Here is a 22,018-nt window from a genome sequence, read left to right as displayed (position 1 = left end):
TATTGTCTGTTTTAAAATATTGTAGCACAATAAATATCTACAACTTTATACCAGTTTCTACCTTAAAGAAAAAAAAAATACTGGGTATAAAATCCATTTAGAATCTACCGCTATTCAATTCTCTAGTTTAAGCACGGAGACTCTGACAGGTTAAGTGATTTTCTCAATGACATAGCGAGAGGATAAAAAAGAAATGACAGTGAGGACCCATGTCTAGCAAATCTTTTCAATCCCTTAGGAAATCACCTTTTGCTTGAATATTTATTTCTAACTTGCTCTTTTGGAAGTTAGTACATTCCAATTTTAACAATTCTTATGAGGAGAATGCTCTGCCATATCTGATTCCTTGTTACTTTGACATATTAAGTTAGCGGCCAGCCCTTCAAGAAATTAAAGAGCAATAAAACATTTCTTTACAGATTAAACTATTTCAAAAAAAAAATCAACTGTTTTTCATAGAATTATTTCAAACCCTTTACCACCCTGTCTTCCCCAGATAAACTCAAGTTTGTTAATGTCCTCCTTATAATACAACATACAAAATAGAATACAGTTCTTCAGGTATTATATAACTACAGTAGAGGATACTGAAATTTATCTTCATTGATGCAAACTCAATAGTTCAATAAACTCAATCTCATATAAAACTAATTCTGACTTTTTTAATTAATTAATTTATTTTTTTATATTTTTATTTATTTCTAGGAGAGAGAGAGAGAGAGACAGCGTGAGCCGGGGAGGGTCAGAGAGAGAGGGAGTCACAGACTGAAATAGGCTCCAGGCTCTGAGCTGGCAGTCAGCACAGAGCCCGACGCGGGGCTCGAACCCATGAACCGCGAGATCATGACCTAAGCGAGTCAGACGCTCAACCGACTAAGCCACCCAGGCGCCCCAATTCTGACTTTTTTTAAAGCAGTCACATCTGTTTACAGCAATTAAAAGTAATAAATAGGTCTTTCTGCCAAAAATTTTAGGTAAGTCAGGACTTTCCCTCCTTACTCATTCTAGGGAATCTATCCATTCATAAGTTTTCAGCTATGACTTTTATTTATTTTTTTTTACATTTTTTTAACGTTTGTTTATTTTTGAAAGAGAGGCAGAGCATGAGTCAGAGAAGGGCAGAGAGAGAGGGGACACAGAATCCGAAGCAGGCTCCAGGCTCTGAACTGTCACTCCAGAGCCCAATGCAGGGCTCAAACTCCCCAGTGACTGAGCCACCCAAGTGCCCCTGAGCTAGGTCTTTTATGATAACATCAGAAATTATTGTCTAATTCTGATTCCTTCATACTACATGTTTGGGATTAAAGAAAGGTAGCGATCATATCGTAACTTTTTATTGCCTAATATTTGGTCGAGTCTACTTATATATAGTGAGTTTGTGAAATAGAACTCAGTTTCATATTCTGATTCTTAGTAATATTAGTTATAAAAAATTTCTCATGTCTCTTAAAATGTGTCTGTAAAATACTTATCTATCCAGAATTATAACTTATTACACACTAGTATTAAAATTTTCTCATCTCAGGATTTAATGGAAAACAAGATTAGAATTAGTTTTATGTAGTGTTTCAACTATACTTCAATTAAAAAATAGCTTTATGTACAATTTTTAAGTATTAAACCTGTCTCTGATATTAATGTTCTTCATGGGCTGAAATGAGTTTTCTCCCTAAGCCTACCAAATGTCATTCCAAATACAACCTGGTCTTGCAATTTTAAGGGATTCTATTATTGTATCTAGTTGCACTCTCTCAAACTAAAAACCAATGACCATAGTTAAGACTCACAATTAAAACAAGGTTGAAAAACTGAAAAATGTTTGCATTCTATGGCCAATTCAGTGTTAATGCTATAAAGTTGATTTATTTTAATAAATATCTAACTTAAATACAGTATCTTGTGGCTTAAAATGTAGTAAAACACAACAATCTGGGTCTCCCTTTTTTTTGGTGGGGGGGGGGTCTCTTTTATTGCATTCTTCAGGAGAGAGGTAAATACCTAATCTACTAGTAGTTCTGCAGCTTTCTGAAGGGTTAAGGAAAAAACACAAACACCACCCCACTTCCAACAGAGAAAGCAAAAGAGCAAAGTTCTAGATACAATAAGGAAAGCATTACCTAGAGATCTATTAAGAGGCCACCCATACTAGTATCTCAAAGAATTGGAGCCTTCAAGGGAAAGAATCCAAAAATATCTGAGCTGAATACTTTGTCATAATGAAGAAAACTACCTAATACACAAGGAACTTTTTCTTCAAAAGAAGCCACAAGCACAGTTCTCAAAACATGTTTCTATAAAACAGTGAAGGACTCCAAGATGACCTGAGGTTTAAAAAATGGCTGCTTTAAGATGAAAAATAGCAGTACATTCCCAGTACATTATCACAGAAAAATAGATAAGTTCATTCCCTGAATTTTGCTGGAATCCTTGGTGCCCACTACTATATAAATGCTGGCAGACAAGAAACTATAAAGGGCACTATGACTTCCAGGTGTCCTGCTAATTGAACAACTTGGAAAATCACTAGCCTAGAGAGTTTATAAGTGTAATCTCATTACAGAAAAGGTTCAACTTCTAGAAGTACATAATTTAAGTTTTGGCCAGAGTGGGTTATTCAATAAATTCAATGATAGGAATACCTTTTCCTATCAGAAAGGTAAAGATGGTTTTTTAAAAAGAATTAAACAAAAACGTCTAATAAGACAGATCATGAAGTCTACAATGTGTTACTAAGGAAAAAAAAAAAGCTTGTAGTAAGTACTTTCCTTAAAGTTAAAAGGATGTATATCAAATTTTAAACAAGTAAAAAGGGAAAACTGGGGGGAACATTTAAAGTATTCTTTCACTTTTTTACTTTCATTGCATTCAATTAATTATTAATAGTGATCAAAGTATTATCAGATAAAAATAAAGAGATTTCTATTTTGAAACTAACTGCTGTTGATATATGGCTTCTACTTTTATGAAAGTAAAAAAAATGTATTAAATCCATCCCTGCTGAGGGTGCCTGGGTGGCTCAGTCAGTTAGCGTCCGACTTTGGCTCAGCTCATGATCTCATGGTTTGTTAGGTTCAAGCCTCATGTCAGGCTCTGTGCTGACAGCTCAGGGCCTGGAGCCTGCTTCAGATTCTGTGTCTCCCCCTCTCTCAGCCCCTCCCATGCTCATGTTCTGTCTCTGTCTCTCAATAATAAATAAACGTTAAAAATTTTTTTTGAAAAAAATAAATCTATCCCTGCTGTAACAAAAGCTTTTACTTTACTGAATATTTAATTTTAAAAATACATACTTGTTTAGTATCAGCATCAATAAGATCAAAGAATGCTCGAATTGTAGTCAGTTGCAATTGTTTACACCTAAAAAATAAAGTTACAAATGAAACTTTCTTTAATATACTTTTGATACAAACATGCATAATTCTATTATTTAATGGAATATCTGGGTTTCTTTTACAGCTCTAAACTCTAAAAGTATTTAACAAATCATTATTATTAAGTATATTTCTTAAAGTTGAAACATAAAAATAAAGCAAATTAAATCTTCCTGGATGTTTGACAGTGGAACTAACAGAGTCCTTCTGTTTTCCCTAAGTTTTCTTGTCTACTTCAGCTACAGGCAACCATCTGCCCCATCTTTGTATGCCTGAACTATTGTGCTTCTTGTAGACACCATTGACTGCACAGCCAGAGGAAAGTGAAAAAAGAATCTTTAAGCTTAAACATAGAGGGATAAGATAACTAGGGTCTATGTATTTCTTACTCTTATTTAATCTATTTACATAAAGGATAAATCTAATTCCTACTTCGTTTTCCATGTACTGTTCTAGAATAGTCAATGCTATATTCATCAAGTTCCTGAGTTTGGTGATTGGCCAAGAGCTCACAGGTTCTATAGCAAATACCTTTGATTTTGGTAAACTATGATAAGCTCTAAAATTTTGATATTTGAGTCTAGCTTCATTTGAGATTGATGCTATTGGTTCTTCAAGAAATGATTTTACAGGTTGTCAAACTGAGACAAAAACCAAGGTTAGAGTTCTCAGTACTTAAGTCAGTCTTTCTCCCATACTTTATTTTTGGATAAAGTTCTAATTAATGCACTGATGAGAAAAAAGGAGCACCACAAATCACCAAAATAAGTTATATTAACTTACCACACAATGGAGAGGTGGTCTGTTGAGACCCAGGTCTTAGGCACTGCTGAACTCTAAAAGGGCAGGAAAGAAAAAATCCAACTTAAGAAAAGCACATTTCTTATTCTCCAAAAGGTCTGAAATTCTCATAAGCTAATATTTAGAAACATGTAACATTAGTTTCACTATTTTATGATGCACAGACATATTAAAGTGATGCATTCTTATAAAAGGTGATCCAAAAATATTAAGGTAGTCCCTGCATAAAATCATTCTGTCATTACTCCTTAGTCAAGCTTAAATTACCCTTTAAAAATTATTAAAGTATCCACAGACTCCTTATTGAAGCTTAAGGTCTAATTCTATTACTCTTAATAGAGGCTTAGTTTATGATTCCTTAATAAATCACAATTATTTTAGTAATTTCAGTTCTGATTAGACTATCCCTTGATAAATTCTAAAATGTTACTTCTTAATCAGGTGTGCTTAAGAAATATCCATACTTGGGGAGATTTTTCAAAATAAACATGACTGATCACAATTCTAAAACTATTAAATCAGACTCTTACAAGTAGGGCCCAGGGTTATTTATTTGGAAAAAAAAAAATCCCTAGATTAGGAATATACACTACTAGCAAGAGACAGAATAGCAAAAAGTTCCTAAAAATATATAACCATTTGAAGAAAGCTTCCTGGCAATGGCACTGTACCCTCTTCAAGAACTAGGGACTCCTTTCCATACCAGGTAATGACTTCCTTCCCTGTGAATAGCATCTCACGTACAACAGGGAAACATTAAGTAAATCTGATTATTATTTTTCAGAGTATCTCTCTTTGCATTTAAGAAAAGGTTGCTTACTGGCAGTCTGGGTTCCTTAACTGAACTCCTTCAAAAACCTCCCACCAACTTAAATACATATTTAGGGTAGTTATAGGAGAAAACGTAAATTTGTATAGTGTTTAAGTGTCAATATTGGATGAGTGTATATCACAGTATTTCAGTCTACCTTACTAATGCAATCAAAGTCTCTAACTTAATTTTCCTATTTCCAGTAGATGTAAATGTCAATTAACTATTTTTGAGATAATCATTAAAAAATGGTTACTTCTTAATAATTATTTTTTAAAGTAAACATACATGTAGATATATAAAAGACTATAAACTATTTAGAAGACTAAAACACTAAATAAAATTAAGACAATAACCAGCTTTGGGAAAATTCCATTAAGAGGTAAAATATTTTTATCAGAGATACAGAATCACAAGCTCCTCAAACAACAAATTATGAAATTTCTAATTATGCATTAGAAAAGAGGGACATGGACAGACACACGCACGCACGCGCGCACGCACACACATACACACACACAAAGAAACCAAAGTTCTTTAAAAGATAAGCTGCAAGAAAGGACATCAATATAGCATCATGTTCCAACCAAGTCTAGGAAACAATACATCAAATTTTATACGACTAAAATATCTGTGTTTACTAAAGGGTTGATATATTATGTTTGAGGACTTCAAGCAACTATCTGCCCAAAACGTTCAACATCAAACAATATTCATACTAATAATGAGATCTGAGAGATTCTCCAATTTAGTTTCAAAGCTATTATATGGTTATATCACCACTCCTCCAGTAATAAGAAAATGCTGGGTAATTGCAGAATGGGTTAATAACTGTTGTTCTATGTGTGGCAAGTATTCAATAATACTTGTTCAATAAGTGAACAGTAATCTAAGGTGGAGCAATAGATGAACTGAGTAAGGGACTATTTGAGAAAATAACAACCATGAAACAAAGCACGATCTCCTAAAAAGCAAAAGGAGCTCTATGGACTTTTTTAGAAATTAAGTTATATGGGGCACCCGGGTGGCTCAGTTGATTATGTTGTCTAACTCTTGATTTTGGCTCAGATCATGAATTCAAGGTTCATGGGTTTGAGCCCCACACTGGGCTCTATACTAACAGCACTGAGCCTGCTTGGGATGCTCTCTCTCCCTCTTTCTGCCCCTCTCCCGTGTGTACTCTCTCTCAAAATAAATAAGCTTAAAAAATTATTAAAAAAAAAAGAAATTAAGTTATATTTGGAGATGATGTATACATTATGTAGATGTACACATGTATACACACTACGTATTATATCTACATACTGTGTAGAGTTAAAAAGTTAAGATGACAACTGAAGATGTTAAGGTAACAAATATAAGAAATAATATAAACCCTAAAAGGAAACTTGAACTCACTTTACTGTATACTAGTTAAAGAGCAAATACTTGATGTCCTAGCAGAGAAGAATAACTAGCAATTTAATCAGTCAGGGTTCTGTCTTATTATCAAAGCTGCTTTTTAAAAATTTTTTTATTAAAATTTTTTTTAACATTTATTATTGACAGACAGAGACACAGCATGAGCATGGGAGGGGCAGAGAGAAGAAGAGACACAGAATCTGAACCAGGCTCCAGGCTCTGAGCTATCAGCACAGAGCCTGACGCAGGACTCGAACTCACAAGCCACTAGATCATGACCTGAGCCAAAGTCGAATGCGTAATCGACTGAGCCACCCAGGAGCTCCTTTAATTTTAAAATTGGTAAACCTTAGGGCACGTTGGTGGCTCAGTCGGTTAAGCGTCTGACTTCGGCTCAGGTTATAATTTCACAGTTTGTGGGTTTGGGCCCTGCGTTAGGCTCTGGTTTCAGATTCTGTGTCTCCACCCCACCCCACCCCCGTCTTGCCCCTTCCCCACTCGTACTCTGTCTCTCTCTCTCAAAAATAAACATAAAAAAAATAATAAAAAAAACTGGTAAACATTGATTCAAGTTTAACACTCAAGAGTATGTGATATGCTTGATATTCCACTTCCATTGCATATAGCACACCACTCAGATTTAAGAAGGGGCCCTTGGACTTCAGTCTGCAAATTCGTATAATTAAAACTCTCAGCAATGGGTAGATATTTATTTTGACAAGAAACAATTATTCTTACAAGTCACTTTCATAAATAAGTCATTTTCATAAACTTTCTAAGGTCCTTTTCACTTTCTATGGACATATGCACCTATGGCTCTGCCTTCCCAACATATTCATTCTTTTATATTCTGTCTCTCTCACACACCAATGTGCACACACACACACATAGCACTACACCAACTCAGTAGTCATTTTCAAGCAAGTACATATTTTTCCTTTCACACCCCACTGTATCCATCCTGTTACTATTTCAGTAGAATCTTAAAAAAAAGATTACCACAACAGATAAGGCACTGGTATGATGGCTTAATTTTGGTAGAAAAGTCAGTCCTGAACGAACTTGGTAATCCCGAAATCCTCCAGCTACGGAAAGTGTGGTGAAATTTATGTGTCTAGCATTTAGAATCCAATAGTTGTTTACAGTCATATAAAAATCTGGTAGGAAATAAAGACACACATTAAAAATTAGTTGTCATTCCTGCAACAATAAAGTATCTATGATACTAATACTAAACTGAATTTCTGTTTAAGCTGTACTGAACTGTCTATAAACAATGTTATTCACATTTCTTGTTTTTGGTAAAGTCGGTATCTTTATACACAGTCTGTTTTCCCATTATATCAGACTACAAATACTAAGAGTTGCTAAACGTCTCAATAAAGAAAAAAGATATCCAACCTTTATTAGTTGTGACAAGTCCAAACACAAACAAGTCTCTAAATCCCACAAAGGTGCTGCTAGATTATGAGGCACACAGTGTAATAAGGAGAAACCTCTAAAATTCTACCAAAGATAGGGGCGCCTGGGTGGCTTAGTCGGTTAAGCGTCCGACTTTCGCTTAGGTCATGATCTCGCGGTTCATGGGTTCAAGCCCCGCGTCAGGCTCAGTGCTGACTGCCAGCTCAGAGCCTGGAGCCTGTTTCAGTCTGTGACTCCCTCTCTCTCTGACCCTCCCCTGCTCACGCTGTCTCTCTCTCTCTCCTAGAAATAAGTAAAACATTAAAAAAAAATTAAATAAATAAATAAATAAAATTCTACCAAAGATAAAGTTCACAATACTAAACTATTGTAGATCTTCCTAATCATGGCAGTATGAAAGATTAGCAGCTCTCTACTATGGCCAGTTACCACCATACAAAGTACTATTTAAGTGCTAAAAATACAATCAGGGCAACGACAATCATTTTAGTCTTGGGACTCGATGCTGCTATGGAAAAATCTAAGGGTTAAGAAGGTTCTACTCATGGAGTACCTGGGTGGCTCAGTTGGTTGAGTGTCTGACTCTTGCTTTTGGCAGTCTGTGAGACTGAGGCCCACAGTGGGCTCTGTGCTGACAACATGGAACCTGCTCGGGATTCTCTCTCCTTGTCTGCCCCTCCCCTACTTGTGTGTCCTCTTTCTTTCTTTCTTTCTCTCTCAAAATAAATAAATAAAGTTAAAAAAAAAAGTTACACTCATTTAGTTTAAGTAACAAGTAGCTCAATGGGAAGAATCTGCAATTTTTCTACTTTTTCTATGGAAGATGAAAAAAATAGTGTCAAAGATTTGAGGCCAAGGCAGGGGAGTTCTCATTTCCTTTTCTGATTATCAAAACTTAATGTATTTTTATCCTGGCATTTGATCCTATTGAGGGCTTCAAATATTTTGGAACAGCAAACTCCTCCCATTAAAGATCTCAGCAGTATTTACTTAGAATATGACTAAGCAGACCCATTCCTAACATCTGCAGGGCCTGGGACAAGAGTAATGAGGTATACATGCTATATGTCTAAATATATGTCTAAATATTTAAAAGTAAAAATTCCAGCTAACAGACTGTTAAATCAACTATCTCTGTCTACCTTGACAAATATATATCTTCAAAATAACCTGGAAGACCAAGTTCAAATTACAAGTTCCAGGATACCTCAGAGACGGAAACTAGATTATGACAGCACAGGAAAAGCAGATCTCTGACCTATTACTGTACTATTGTCTCCTCTTCTCATCCCAATTTCATCCTGTATAACAAGGTAAAAATACCCAAGTTCTACCTGTACCTCATGCAGAGCCATCCCTTAGCCACAACTCAAGTTTACCTATCTGCCCTCAGAACAGATCCAGGTGAGAGGCCCACACAGGCCATGGAAGAAAAGTCTGCAGGTAGGGTTACCTGGATCGTGGTCCAGAAGTAAAAGCACAGCTGCAAGTAGGGAGGGTGCTTGGCCTATATACTTCTCACCTTGTGGGGAACGGCAGTGCCAGGGACCCCTAAAGTGCACAGCCCAGTGTACAGCTTCCATTCCCCTATGGAAGGGCAGTTTTCCATCAAGTATAAACAGGGAATGCACTTCAGGAGGTCATATAGGTCTCTCAAAAACCTAAGATCTGCCACACCTTGAACTATTGTTTTTTTCATTCTAATTTTGGCATACTGAAATATGAAGTAAATACAGAATAAATAAGAAAGAGGATTGCTAATTACTGAAAAGGCACCATGACCTTAAGAATTGCTTTCAGCCTGGAGTGCCTGGGTGGCTCAGTGGGTTAAGTGTCCGACTTCGGCTCAGGTCATGATCTCACAGTTCGTGGGTTTGAGCCCTGAGTCGGGCTCTGTGCTGACAGCTAGCTCAGAGCCTGGAGCCTGCTTCAGATTCTGTATCTCCCTCTCTCTCTGACCCTCCCCTGCTCATACACTCTCTCTCTCTTAGAAATTAAAACAAAAAAAAAAAATTAAAAAAAAAAGAATTGCTTTCAGCCTGAACCTTTTAGAGACAAACCCTCACTAGCCTTCAAAAACAGTAAAATTAGACTCTTTTGAAAGCTCTTGCTTTTTTAAGATGTATTCTGGTAATTTTAATTTACCATACATGGCTCATCCACATAAAATGTAATTTAAAAAATTTTCTCAATTGTGGTGACAAGTATTATGACTATGCCTTTCAATTTTTTTCTAAATCTATAGGTCATTTGTAATTATTAGAATTATTAAAGCAAATTTAAGCAACTTCACTAAAACTAAAAATTTATAGTGAAAGATTTCTATAAGCAAAGTTTTAAATGTAATAAATGAAATGAAAAAATTAAACTTCACTGTAGGTACTGCTGTACCAGATATTCCAGCAAATAAATTATTCTTGGCAATGTTATGTTAAAATGGGTACTTTGGTTTGGAGTCACTAAGGTGTATTTCTCATTTTCATCACAATTAAGACAATGAAAATTTTGAGAGGGTAAGAAATGGTGTAAATTTACTGATCAGGCAAAAGAATTCTTTTTCAAAGACTTTCTTCTGTCATATAATATTTCAATAAACAGTGAAGATAATACTTTTTTTTTGAATGTTTATTTATTTATTTTGAGAAAGAGAGCAGGAGTGGGGGAGAGGTAGAGAAAGGGAGAGGGAGAATCCCAAGCAGGCTCCATACCCAGCACAGAGCTGGACACGGGGCTTAACCTGATGACTGTGAGATCATGACCTTCACTGAAATCAAGAGTCAGATGCTCAAGCAACTGAGCCACCCAGGCACCCCAACACTAGACTCTTCTTTAAACATGTGGGTAATAATGTGTCTTTATTTCCTTTATAGTCCTTACCTATCTGAAAGGACTGCTCTAAGCCTCAAGTGAAATAATAATACATCATGTAAAGTCCTTAATACAACACCCAAAGTATAGCAAAATATAGTAATAAGTATTAGCAATTCTATCTCAAATTCTAAATTTGTTTAAAAATCTATTTAAAATTTACATGGTGACTTATTTATTTTAAAACAAGGCATTTCTACTGTTCTACTTAAAATATAAGCTTATTCTGAATAGAATACTAGAAGAGTTGACAAAACACAGGAAGTTTAATAAACATACTTTAAGAGACAGAGTCATCCCCAAGAGTAACTAAACTGAAGCCCAAGTGTCTAGGGATTATAAGATACCTGCTCTCCACTGAAAGATGCTACTGACAGAGAAAACTAACAAAAGTTTCAATTATTAGCCTAAGCTGAAAGTCACAAAGAAAGATGCTCAGAAAATGGAGGTGTTAATTTGAAACTGCGCTGCTTCACACATGGATAAATCTACAGCACACTCTAAAGACTTTACAGTAGATGTAAATATTTGTTTAATTTTGTTTAATTTTAAACAATAATAAGGAGGTCACTTAGTGTTTATCTAATAGTACTTACCTGTTATGAAACGATCTAATGGCATCACAGGAGCAACATGAGGTGTAGCTTGTGTAATAAGAAGATTTATCAGATCTTGTTTAAAATTTTTCAATGTAAGCAGTGCTCTTGCAACAAGGCCCCCCATAGAATGACCAATTATTGCCACACTTTTTGGAGCAAATTCTTGACCCTATTAAGAAAAATCACCAAGGCATAATGAAGGCTTAATATCATAACAAAAATTCAAAATCCTTTCCTCTACATATGAGCAATTTTATAGAAAAAAGAAAATTAAACTACTTATATAAACTTGCATAAGAGAGAGAAATATATTTTCATTTATTTCTAATTTATATATATTATTATTTTGTATTCTGCCAAATATTTTTAATAGCTATGCTTTGGTTTTCTGAACCAAAATCAGAACCTTTGGTCTAGTGTATCATGTCTTACCATTTGTTATACTGGATGTAAAAGGTATAATTATTATTTGGTTTATACCAGACTATTAGATTTTATAGCACAGAAATCAGAACATTTATTTGAAACTGAAAACATCACAAAATTCAGGACAATTATGGTTGCCATAGGAATATCGTACCTCATCATATTGACAGATCTTATCAAAAGTTAATTCTCTATTGTGTATCTGGGTTTAAAAAGAAACCAGCATTCCAAAACATTTATTTATTCACTGACAATTACATAATTTAGTTTTAAAATAAGCACTGCTTTTTAAAAAATCTTTTCTGTCTCCATATAGTATTCCTAGTTTCACTACCAAACTTTTGCTTATCACCCTCCACATTGATCTTTCATCTATGCCTTCTCTCATAACTATGAATAAATTGGACCTTTTACACAAAAGAATTAACATAATAAGCCAGGGACTATTATCCTTATAATGGACTGCATATAAGTTGGCTTTGGGATACAGTCTGGGACCTTAGATTCTGGGATTTCTCCATAATTTCCTAAATGGTAAAAATGGCTCACTGTCTTGCAAATAATATGGTTTATACTATATACCTGCTGTCCTTCTGGTTGGGATTTTAGTACACGCTAGGCACAGGGTGTCTACATGACCAGCCCTCAGTAAACACTATAAGCACTAAATTTCTCATGAGCTTCTCTCACAGACAACACTTCATGCATCACAATTCCTTGCTGTAGGAATTAAATGGATCTAGTGTAACGCCCCTGAAAGGACATTTGGAGACTTGTACCTGGCTTCCTTTGAACTTCAACCCATGCACCTTTTCTTTATTCATTTTGCTTTGTATCTTTTCATTGTAACAAATCATAACCATGAAAACTACTACGTGCTGAGTCCTATGAATACTTCTGGACAATCACCAAGCCTAGGTGTGGTCTTGGTGATCCCCAACACAGAGCTGATCTTAAAAAACGCCAAACCCTCCATTTGTGCTCTGAAACCCATCCCCTTCTGTCTTCTCAAGCACATCACTCCAGCAATTCTTCTCATTTTTTTCTTGCATTGTTGTTTCTCCCTCTCTACCAGGTCTTTCTTGCTAGTATAAAAATATAATATTATTCTCCCTTAAAACTCTTTTGGGGCGCCTGGGTGGCTCAGTTGATTAAGCATCTGACTTCGACTCAGGTCATGATCCCGCAGTTTGTGGGTTTGAGCCCCGTGTCAGGCCCTGTGCTAATAGCTCAGCCTGGAGTTTGCTTCGGATTCTATGTCTCCCTCTGTCTCTGTCCCTCCCCTACTCATGCTCTGTCTCTCTCTCAAAAATAAACAAACATTAAAATTTAAAAAAAAATAAAAACTTTTGACACCAACTTTGCCCTTAGCACATCTTTCTCTACATCTCTGTAGTGTAACTCTTCAAAATGAACTGCCTATACAGTAGGCAACTGCTGTCTCCAATTTCTCAATTTCCATACACTCTTACACCCACTCCAATTAGGCTTTCACTTCAACACTCCTCCAAAATTGTTATCAAGTCACCAAGGAATCTAATGGTCAATTCTCAATCCTCATCTTACATGAACTATCAACAGGATTTGACATAGATCACTTCTTCCTCTTTGAAATAATTTATGTGGATTCCTTGACAATATATTATCTTGGTTCTCCTCTTACCTCACTGGCTAATTCTTTTTAGTCTCTTGCTCTTTCTTGCTGTTTGTTTCCTTCTCATCTCCCCCATTTCTCTCTCTCTTTTTTTTAACATTTACTTTATTTTTGAGAGAGAGAGAGAGAGACAGAGTGTAAGCAGAAAAAGGGCAGAGAGAGGGAGACACAGAATCTAAAGCAGGATCCAACCTCTGAGCTGTCAGCACAAAGCCCAATGCAGGGCTTGAACTCATGAACTGGAGATCATTAACTGAGCCAAAGTCGGATGCTTAACCAACCAAGGCACCCTACCCCCATTTCTTAATATGGGAGTGACTCAGGCCTTAGTCCTTAGGTCTCTTTCCTATCTTTTTTTTAAACATTTTTTTAATATTTACTTATTTTTGGGAGACAGAGAGACAGAGTCCAAGCATGAGAAGGGCAGAGAGGGAGACCCAGAATCTGAAGCAGGCTCCAGGCTCTAAGTCGTCAGCACAGAGCCTGATGTGGGACTCGAACCCACAAAGCACGGGATCATGACCTGGGCCGAAGTCGGATGCTTAACCAACTGAGCCACCCAGGCACCCCACTTCTCTTTCCTATCTTGACTCCATAGTGATCTCATCCAATCTTCTGGCTTTAAATACATCCATATACTGTCAAACCTCAAGTTATTATCTCCAGACTGGACATCTTCTCTTGAACTCTAACCTTAAATTCCAATCACATCCTAACTACACGTGGGATATCAAACATGCATGTTAAATCAAACCTGTCTAAAACTAAACTATTAATTTCCTCCAAATCTATTCCTCCTACAGTTTCTACCATCTTAGGTAATGGCATTTCAATCCTTCTAGTTGTTCAGCCAAATACTCTGGGTCCTTCTAAATTATTTTTGTTTCACACTGCCCTTCCATATCTGATGTGGCAGCAACCTTGTTGCTTTTAAGACTTATACCACTCTGGGGCGCCTGGGTGGCTTAGTCGGTCAAGTGTCCGACTTTCGCTCGGGTCATGATCTCGCGGTTTGTGGGTTTGAGCCCCGCGTCGGGCTCTGTGCTGACTGCCAGCTCAGAGCCTGGAGCCTATTTCAGAGTCTGTATCTCCCTCTCTCTCTGACTCTCCCCTGCTCACGCTGTCTCTCTCTCTCTCTCGCTCCTAGAAATAAATATTTAAAAAAAAAAAAAAGAAGACTTATACCACTCTGACTACTTCTTATCACCTCCAGTGCTACCAACTTGATTTAAACCACCATTATTCATGCTTTAATTATTGCAATGAGCTCTTAACTGGTCTCTTTACTTCCACTCTCATGTCCCTTCAGTTTATCCTTGAAACTAACCACAGAATATTATCATTAAAACCTAAATCTGGACATGTCATTGCTTTGCTCAAAAATCTCAGCAGTGTCTTTCCCTATCATTTCAAGTAGAAGTTAACATTCTTAAAATTGCCTACAAGATTCTAAAATTTGTCCCCCCCACCCCAAATTTTCCTTTACTAACTTATTTGAATAATTCTGCTCCAGCCACATTAGTCTCCTTGTTTTTCTTCTAATACAGCTCACATGTGCTAGTCTCACATATTTCATCTGCTTCCTCTATCTGAAGTACTTTTTTCCTAAATACTCTCATGTCCTCTAATTTATAATAAATTGTATGCTTCTCAGTACAGATCTCTGCTGGGCACCCTTATTTGTAATTGCAGTCCTCTACCCTTTGTTCCCTATGTCCCTTTCCTATTTTGTTTTACCTCTTGGCATTCATGAAGAATAAATGAGGTTTTCTCCATGTAAAATGTTCTCTCACTTTCCCACACTCAAATTCTTATTTTTTTAAAAATTTTTTTTAATGTTTTATTTATTTCTAGGAGAGAGAGAGAGAGACAGCGTGAGCATGGGAGGGTCAGAGAGAGAGAGGGAGTGACAGACTCTGAAACAGGCTCCAGGCTCTGAGCTGGCAGTCAGCACAGAGCCCGACACAGGGCTTGAACCCACGAACCGCGAGATCATGACCTAAGCGAAAAGTCAGACGCTTAACCGACTAAGCCACCCAGGCGCCCCTCCCACACTCAAATTCTATCCATTCAACAAAATTCAGTTGTCTCGAACTCCTATAGTACCTGGTTGTAACAGGAATCTTATGTTCTAAAAGCTTCAACTTAAAAGGGAGTATATTAGCTTTATTGTAAAATTTAGTATGTAGTCATTAGGGAAAATATGAAAACAAAAATACAGAAGGGAAAAAACTACCAAGTATAACACATTAAAGATATGCTTATTTATTGTGAATGACATTTACGGAGATAAATTTCATTCTGTAAAAACATACTTATCTTATCTGATATAGATATCAAATACATAAAAGATCCTGTGCCTAATTTGGCTTGTCTCCTTCTATAATATCCAGTACAGATTTACGTTTTAAAAATACTTGCTACTGAAGTAACTTTAAAATGTTGGCTAATGCAAGGAACCATGATGTCTAAATTTCATTTTCAAGATAGACAGGAATATCATATTGCCTGAATTTTACTATAGGTACATAGTTAAGTCTTCAAGTCAGGCAGTGCAAGTTCTCCAACATTGTTCTTTTTCAAGACAGTTTGGCTTTATCAGGTACTTTGCATTTCCACATAAGTTTGTCAACTTTTATATAAAAACATCTGCTGGTATTTTCATTTGTACTGCATTAAATCTACTGGCCAATTTGGGAGAGAATTTACTTCCTAATTTTAAGTCTTCTAATCCTTTTTTTTTTTTTTTTAAATGTTTTATTTATTTCTAGGAGAGAGAGAGAGAGACAGCGTGAACAGGGGAGGGTCAGAGAGAGAGGGAGTCACAGACTGAAACAGGCCCCAGGCTCTGAGCTGGCAGTCAGCACAGANTTACCAGAGGAACTTTAAAAAATGTTGATGCCCAGGCAATGACCTTGAACCAATGAAATCAGAATCTCTGGGAACAGGACCCAGGCATCACTATTTTTTTTTTTAATTTATTTCTAGGAGAGAGAGAGAGAGACAACGTGAGCAGAGGAGGGTCAGAGAGAGAGGGAGTCACAGATTGAAACAGGCTCCAGGCTCTGAGCTGGCAGTCAGCACAGAGCCCGACGCAGGGCTCGAACCCACGAACCGTGAGATCATGACCTAAGCGAAAGTCGGACGCTTAACCGACTAAGCCACCCAGGCGCCCCTGGTCTTCTAATCCTTAAACTTGGTTCATTTATTTGGATTCCTTTCTTTCAGCAAGTTTTACAGTTTGCAATGTACAGATATTTTACATCTTTCATTAAATTTATCCATAAGAATTATACTTTTTATTACTAAAAAATGCACTTTAAAATTTAACTTTCATCTGTGCAATGATTTTTGAATACTGATCATTTCCCCTGGGAAACTGCTAACTTCATTCATGTATTCTAATAATTCTCTGTAAATTCCTTTAAATATGTCTGTATATTTGTATCATTTGTAAATATAGAGAGTTTTAATTCTTTCCTTTTAATCTTTATTAATTTTATTTCTTTTTCTGACCTTAATGCACCAGCTAGGATCTCTGTGCAATGCTGACTAGGAATGATGGCAACACAAAGCTGAAAAATGTAGAAAGAAAAAAATTACCTGATATAAAACATTAAAAGCATTTATTGAGAATAACATGGAAAATCTAACTTTGTGACAGTATCTTATTTATCTTATCCAATAAATATCTTTATCAGATACAGAAATAGTTCTTAACCTAATAGCTTGTTTTCTCCTGTGATGCATAATACTTCCTCAGGTTGAGAAAGTTTGGTTCTATTTCTAATGCGCTGAATTGTGTGGTTTTTCCTTAAATCATAAGTGGGTACTGAATGTAACCAAATGATTTTCTTTATCTACTGAGATGATTCTACAATGAATTACACTGATTGACACTTAAATATTAAACCAACTTCGCATTCTTGAGATAAATCCTATCTGGTCATATTATACTTTAAAATATTGCTGGATTTGATAGCTTAATTTTTTGTTGAGAATCTTACATCTACGTTCATGAGGAATAGTAAGTCTCTATTTTCTTTTCAAACAATATTAATGTCTGATTTTGATAATCAAGGTTTGCAGGATTCTTAAAATGAACTGAAGTATTATCTCCTCCTCTATTTTCTGAATGTGTATAAGACAGGATTATTTCTTTCTTAAATGTGTCATGGATTTCACCACTGAAGTCATTTAGCTCTAGAGTTTTTTCTTGGCAGTAAGATTTTTAATTACAAATTTAAAAATATTAAAGATATAGGACTAGTCAGAGATTTTGTTTCTCTTGCATCTGTTTTGTAATTTATGTTTCAAGGGATTTGAGAATCTCAACTGAGTTGTCAAATTTATTGGTATAATGTCATTCATAATAATCCCTTAATAGCTTCTTATTATCTGTAGGCTCTGTAGAAGTGTCCCTTCTTTCATTCCCAATATTATTAATTTGTATTCTTTTTTTTCTTAATCAGTTTAGATAAGGGTTTATCAATTCTTAGATCTCTTAGAAGAATCAGCCATTGGTATAACTTTTTCCCCTCTACTGTTTGTCTATTTTCTGTTTCCCTGACTTCTATTCTCATCTTTATTGTTTCCTTTCTTTTGAGTTTTACTTTGTTCTTCTTTCTATAGCTTAAGTTGAAAGGTTGGATCAGTATTTTTTTTTTTTTAATGTTTTTTATTTATTTCTAGGAGAGAGAGAGAGACAGCGTGAGCAGGGGAGGGTCAGAGAGAGAGGGAGTCACAGACTGAAACAGGCTCCAGGCTCTGAGCTGGCAGTCAGCACAGAGCCCGACGCGGGGCTCGAACCCACAAACCGTGAGATCATGACCTAAGCGAAAGTCGGACGCTTAACCGACTAAGCCACCCAGGCGCCCCTGGATCAGTATTTTTAAACATTGTTCTGTTCTAATATAAGCATTTAAGACTACAGTATTTCTTCTAACCACTACTTTAATCTTATAACTTCTGATGTGTTTTCACTTTAATTAGGTTTAAATTTCAAATTTCACCTGTGAGTTTCTTTTTGGCCTGAGTTGTCTAGAAGTAATCTCTAAATATTTGCTGATTTTCCAGATATGTTTTTGTTAATTTTAAATTTAATTCTGCTATGTTCAGAAAATATGCCCTGTATGATTTGAATCCTTTGAAATTTATGTTGACTTGCTTCAGAGCCTAACATATGAAATTTCTTAGTAAATGTTCCTTTTGTACTTAAAGAGAACATAGTTGGTGGGGAAGCTAAGATGACAGCATAGTAGGTGGACCCTAAGCTTGTCTTGTCCCTCGAATACAATTAGATAACTACTGAATCATTCCGAACAGAACAAACTGCACAACTAGAGGGAGAAAGCAATCGCTGGTGCTGCAGAGGGAAGGAAGCCCTGGTCCTGGAGAAAGCCGAGAGGGTGGAGCACACAGGGATATACACAAAGAGAACACTAGAGGCACTGGCTGGAAAAATGAGAGGGGCTGATTTTCATGCATTTTTGCAATAGCAGGGCTCAAAGACAGGAGTTTTAAAGGTCAGCAGGCTTGGCTGGGAGAGACCCCTGAGAGCACTGCCACACTCCTGAAAAGAAGGCAAACCACCCCAGGATGGAAGGCACGATCTACATATCACCTGAGGCACATGGGGAGAAACTGTTCACTCCTCTAGGAGTGCATCTGTGAGAAGCAGCATTCAGAGAGATGCCTCTCCAGGGACAAAACAGCTGGCAGACGCCATTTCTTTCCCCTGCCCCTCAGCGTAGGCACAGAGACACCTGCTAAGGACAGCTAAATCGGACACTGGCTTTTAGCCTGTTTTGCTCCTAATACCATATTACTGTGCTCTGGCACAACTGCCCTCTAGGTCAAACCTGCATCTATCCCAGCACAGTGAAACCCTACCTCAAAAGATCAGTGTAGGCCCCTGCCACAGCTCTCCCTGAAGTTTGATGTTTTAAAAGTCAGCAGCCTCGGCAAGGATAGAGCCCAAAGTGCACTGTGCTTGTCTAGGCAGGCAAGCAACTCAAGGCAGACAGCCTGAAAACAGATCTGAAAAATTACTGGGACAAACAAAGGGAAATTGTTCATCCTTCTGGGAGTGCTTACCTGGGGAGGGGTCTCAGGGGACAAAGGAGCTGGCTGGTACCATTTTCCTCTCCCTGCCCCAACTCAGCATAAGGGCAGAACCACCTGCAGTAAACAGCACAGCACCTACACTGGCTGCCTAACCTGCTTACATCAACACCTGCCCATCTGCCCAGTACCAGCAGAGTGGATCCCTTCTCCCAAAGATCAGCAGATACCCCCACACATACCAGGTCAATCAACCAGAGAGTTCTGCAAAGCTTCGGTATTCGTGGAAGTAATATCAGGTCTGATTCAATAAATAGACCAGAGCACACCTAGTTAAAACTTACCACACTCTAGCCAAGGTCCAAACACTGCCCACTGTAAGCAAGGAGAGCCTCTGTAGACCACTGGCCTGAAGAATAGAGTAGCCAAAACACAGCAGCAGTATGCAGGCAGCACACATCAGAGACACTCCCTGAAGCATCAGGCCCTGGGCACTATATGACCTCTTCATAAAGCTATTACTCTTGGGAGCAGGAAAGACAACAGGCTTTTCTAACAGAGAAGACGACAAAGAGTTAAAATGCCAAGATATAGGGAATCATCCCAAAGGAAAGAACAAGAAAAGGTCGCAGGGCCAGAAATCTAATCAAAACACATATAAGTAGTATGCCTAACGGAGAACTTAAAGTAATGATCATAGGGATATCTGCTGGGCTTGAGAAAAGCATAGAAAACATCAGAGTGACCGTGGCTGCTGAAATAAAAGAATTAAAAAAACCAATCAGTCAGAAATGAAAAATCCAGTAACTGAGATTTGAAACAGACTGGATAATACTAATCCACAAGAATAGAAGAAACAGAAGAATGAATAAGTTTTATGGAAGATAGAATAATGGAAAAAATTAAGCTGAACAAAAGTTAGAAAGAATTATGGGTCACAAGAATAGACTTATGGAACTCCAGGACTCCAATAAATGTAGTAACATTTGTATCACAGGAATCCCAGAAGAAAGAGAGAGAGAGAAAAGTGAGGTGTGTTTGAGGAAATAATAGCTGAAAACTTCCCTAATCTGGGGAAGGAAACACACATCCAAATCCAAGAGGCACAGGGACCTCCTATCAAAATCAACAAAAGCAGGCCAACAGCAAGACACTGTAGTTAAATTTGCAAAACAGTGATAAAGACAAAATCCTAAAAGCAGCAAGACAAAAGAAGTCCCTAACTTTACAAGGGAAAACCCATAAAGCTAGCTGTCCATCTCTCCACAGAAACTTGGCAGGCCAGACGGGAGTGGTATAATTTATTCAATGTGCTGAATAGGAAAAATCTGTAGCCAAGAATACTCTATCCAGCAGGGCTATCATTCACAACAGAAGGAGAGACAGAGAATTGCCCAGACAAATAAAAACTAAAGCAGTTCATGACCACTAAGCCAACCTTGCAAGAAATAGTAAAGGAGACTCTGAGTGGGAAGGAAAGGCCAAAGGTGACAAAGACTAAAGAAGCAACAGAGAAAACCTCCAGAAGCAACAAGTAATAAAATGGCACTTAAATAAATAAATATACAATAATTACTCTGAATGTAAGTGGACTGAACATTTCAATCAAAATACATAGGGTGTCAGAATGGATAAAATCCTAAGACCCATCTATATGCTGCTTAACAAGAGACTCATTTTAGACCTAAAGACATCTGCAGATTTTAAGTGAGGGGATGGAGAAATACTTATCATGTAAATGAAAATCTATTTAATTGATATTAAGATAGCCATGCCAGCTTTCTCAAGGTCTGTGTGTATGCATATTTTTCCCATTCTTTTTAAAGTAATTTATCAGGATCTTTAGATTTAAAGTGGCTTTTACTTTCTAGTAGCTACGTTAGCATACAATTGGGTCGTTCTTGCCTTTCTTATGCAGTCTGACAATGTTTTCCTTTTAACTGGAGTGTTTAATCCATCTATACTTATGTAATTATTAATAGAGTTGGGTTTAACTCCATCATTTTTGCCATTTGTTTCCTATTTGTCCCAGCTTGTTTCTTTCTTCTTTCCTTCTATTTCTTCTCCATTTACTCTTTTGCTGTATCTCCTTTTTGTTGCTGGTATTTTAGAAATTACAATATGCAACCTTATCAGTCTACTCTGAATTAATATTAATTATATCACATACTTAATGCAGAGGAATAATTCTATACATTCCTTTCCCCATCCTTTTCACCATTATCATATATTTTCCTTCTAAGTAACTTATAAACCTCATACTCTGGGGGTTTTTTCTGTAAACAAATTGTTAATCTTTTTATTTTGAACGAATTAAAGTTGCAAAAATAGCACAGTTTTCTCCTATACCTCTCATCCAACCTCACTTACTAGTAACATTTACCTGACTATATGACAGTATCAAAACAAAGAAATTAACGTTGGTAGGGTGCCTGGTGGCTCAGTCAGGTAAGCATCTGACTCTTGATTTCAGCTGAGGTCTTGATCTCACAGTTCATCAGGCTCTGCACTGATGGTGTGGAGCTGCTTGAGATTGTCTCTCTTTTCTCTGCCCCTTCCCTGCTGTGCATGCTTTCTCTCCCTCACAATAAATAAAGTTTAAAAA

At 36.8% G+C, this 22,018-nt stretch overlaps 1 protein-coding gene across 1 annotated transcript in view; it reads right to left on the bottom strand.

Moving 5' to 3' along the window:
* PGAP1 (post-GPI attachment to proteins inositol deacylase 1) overlaps window positions 1-22,018 on the bottom strand; it is a 75,350-nt gene that overhangs the window by 38,378 nt on the left and 14,954 nt on the right. The window contains exons 4-7 of the mRNA XM_039248954.1: window positions 11,268-11,439; window positions 7,381-7,538; window positions 4,152-4,204; window positions 3,288-3,354 (exon numbers count right to left, since the gene is read on the bottom strand). Coding sequence (XP_039104885.1) covers window positions 3,288-3,354; window positions 4,152-4,204; window positions 7,381-7,538; window positions 11,268-11,439 — 450 coding nt within the window. The remainder of the gene's footprint in view (window positions 1-3,287; window positions 3,355-4,151; window positions 4,205-7,380; window positions 7,539-11,267; window positions 11,440-22,018) is intronic.

Source organism: Hyaena hyaena, unplaced genomic scaffold (genome assembly GCF_003009895.1).
Source record: "Hyaena hyaena isolate Hyena2069 unplaced genomic scaffold, ASM300989v1 scaffold_325, whole genome shotgun sequence".
NCBI lineage: Eukaryota > Metazoa > Chordata > Mammalia > Carnivora > Hyaenidae > Hyaena > Hyaena hyaena.
Note: the sequence above shows the minus strand (reverse complement) of the source record. Positions and strands in the feature narration are given on the sequence as shown.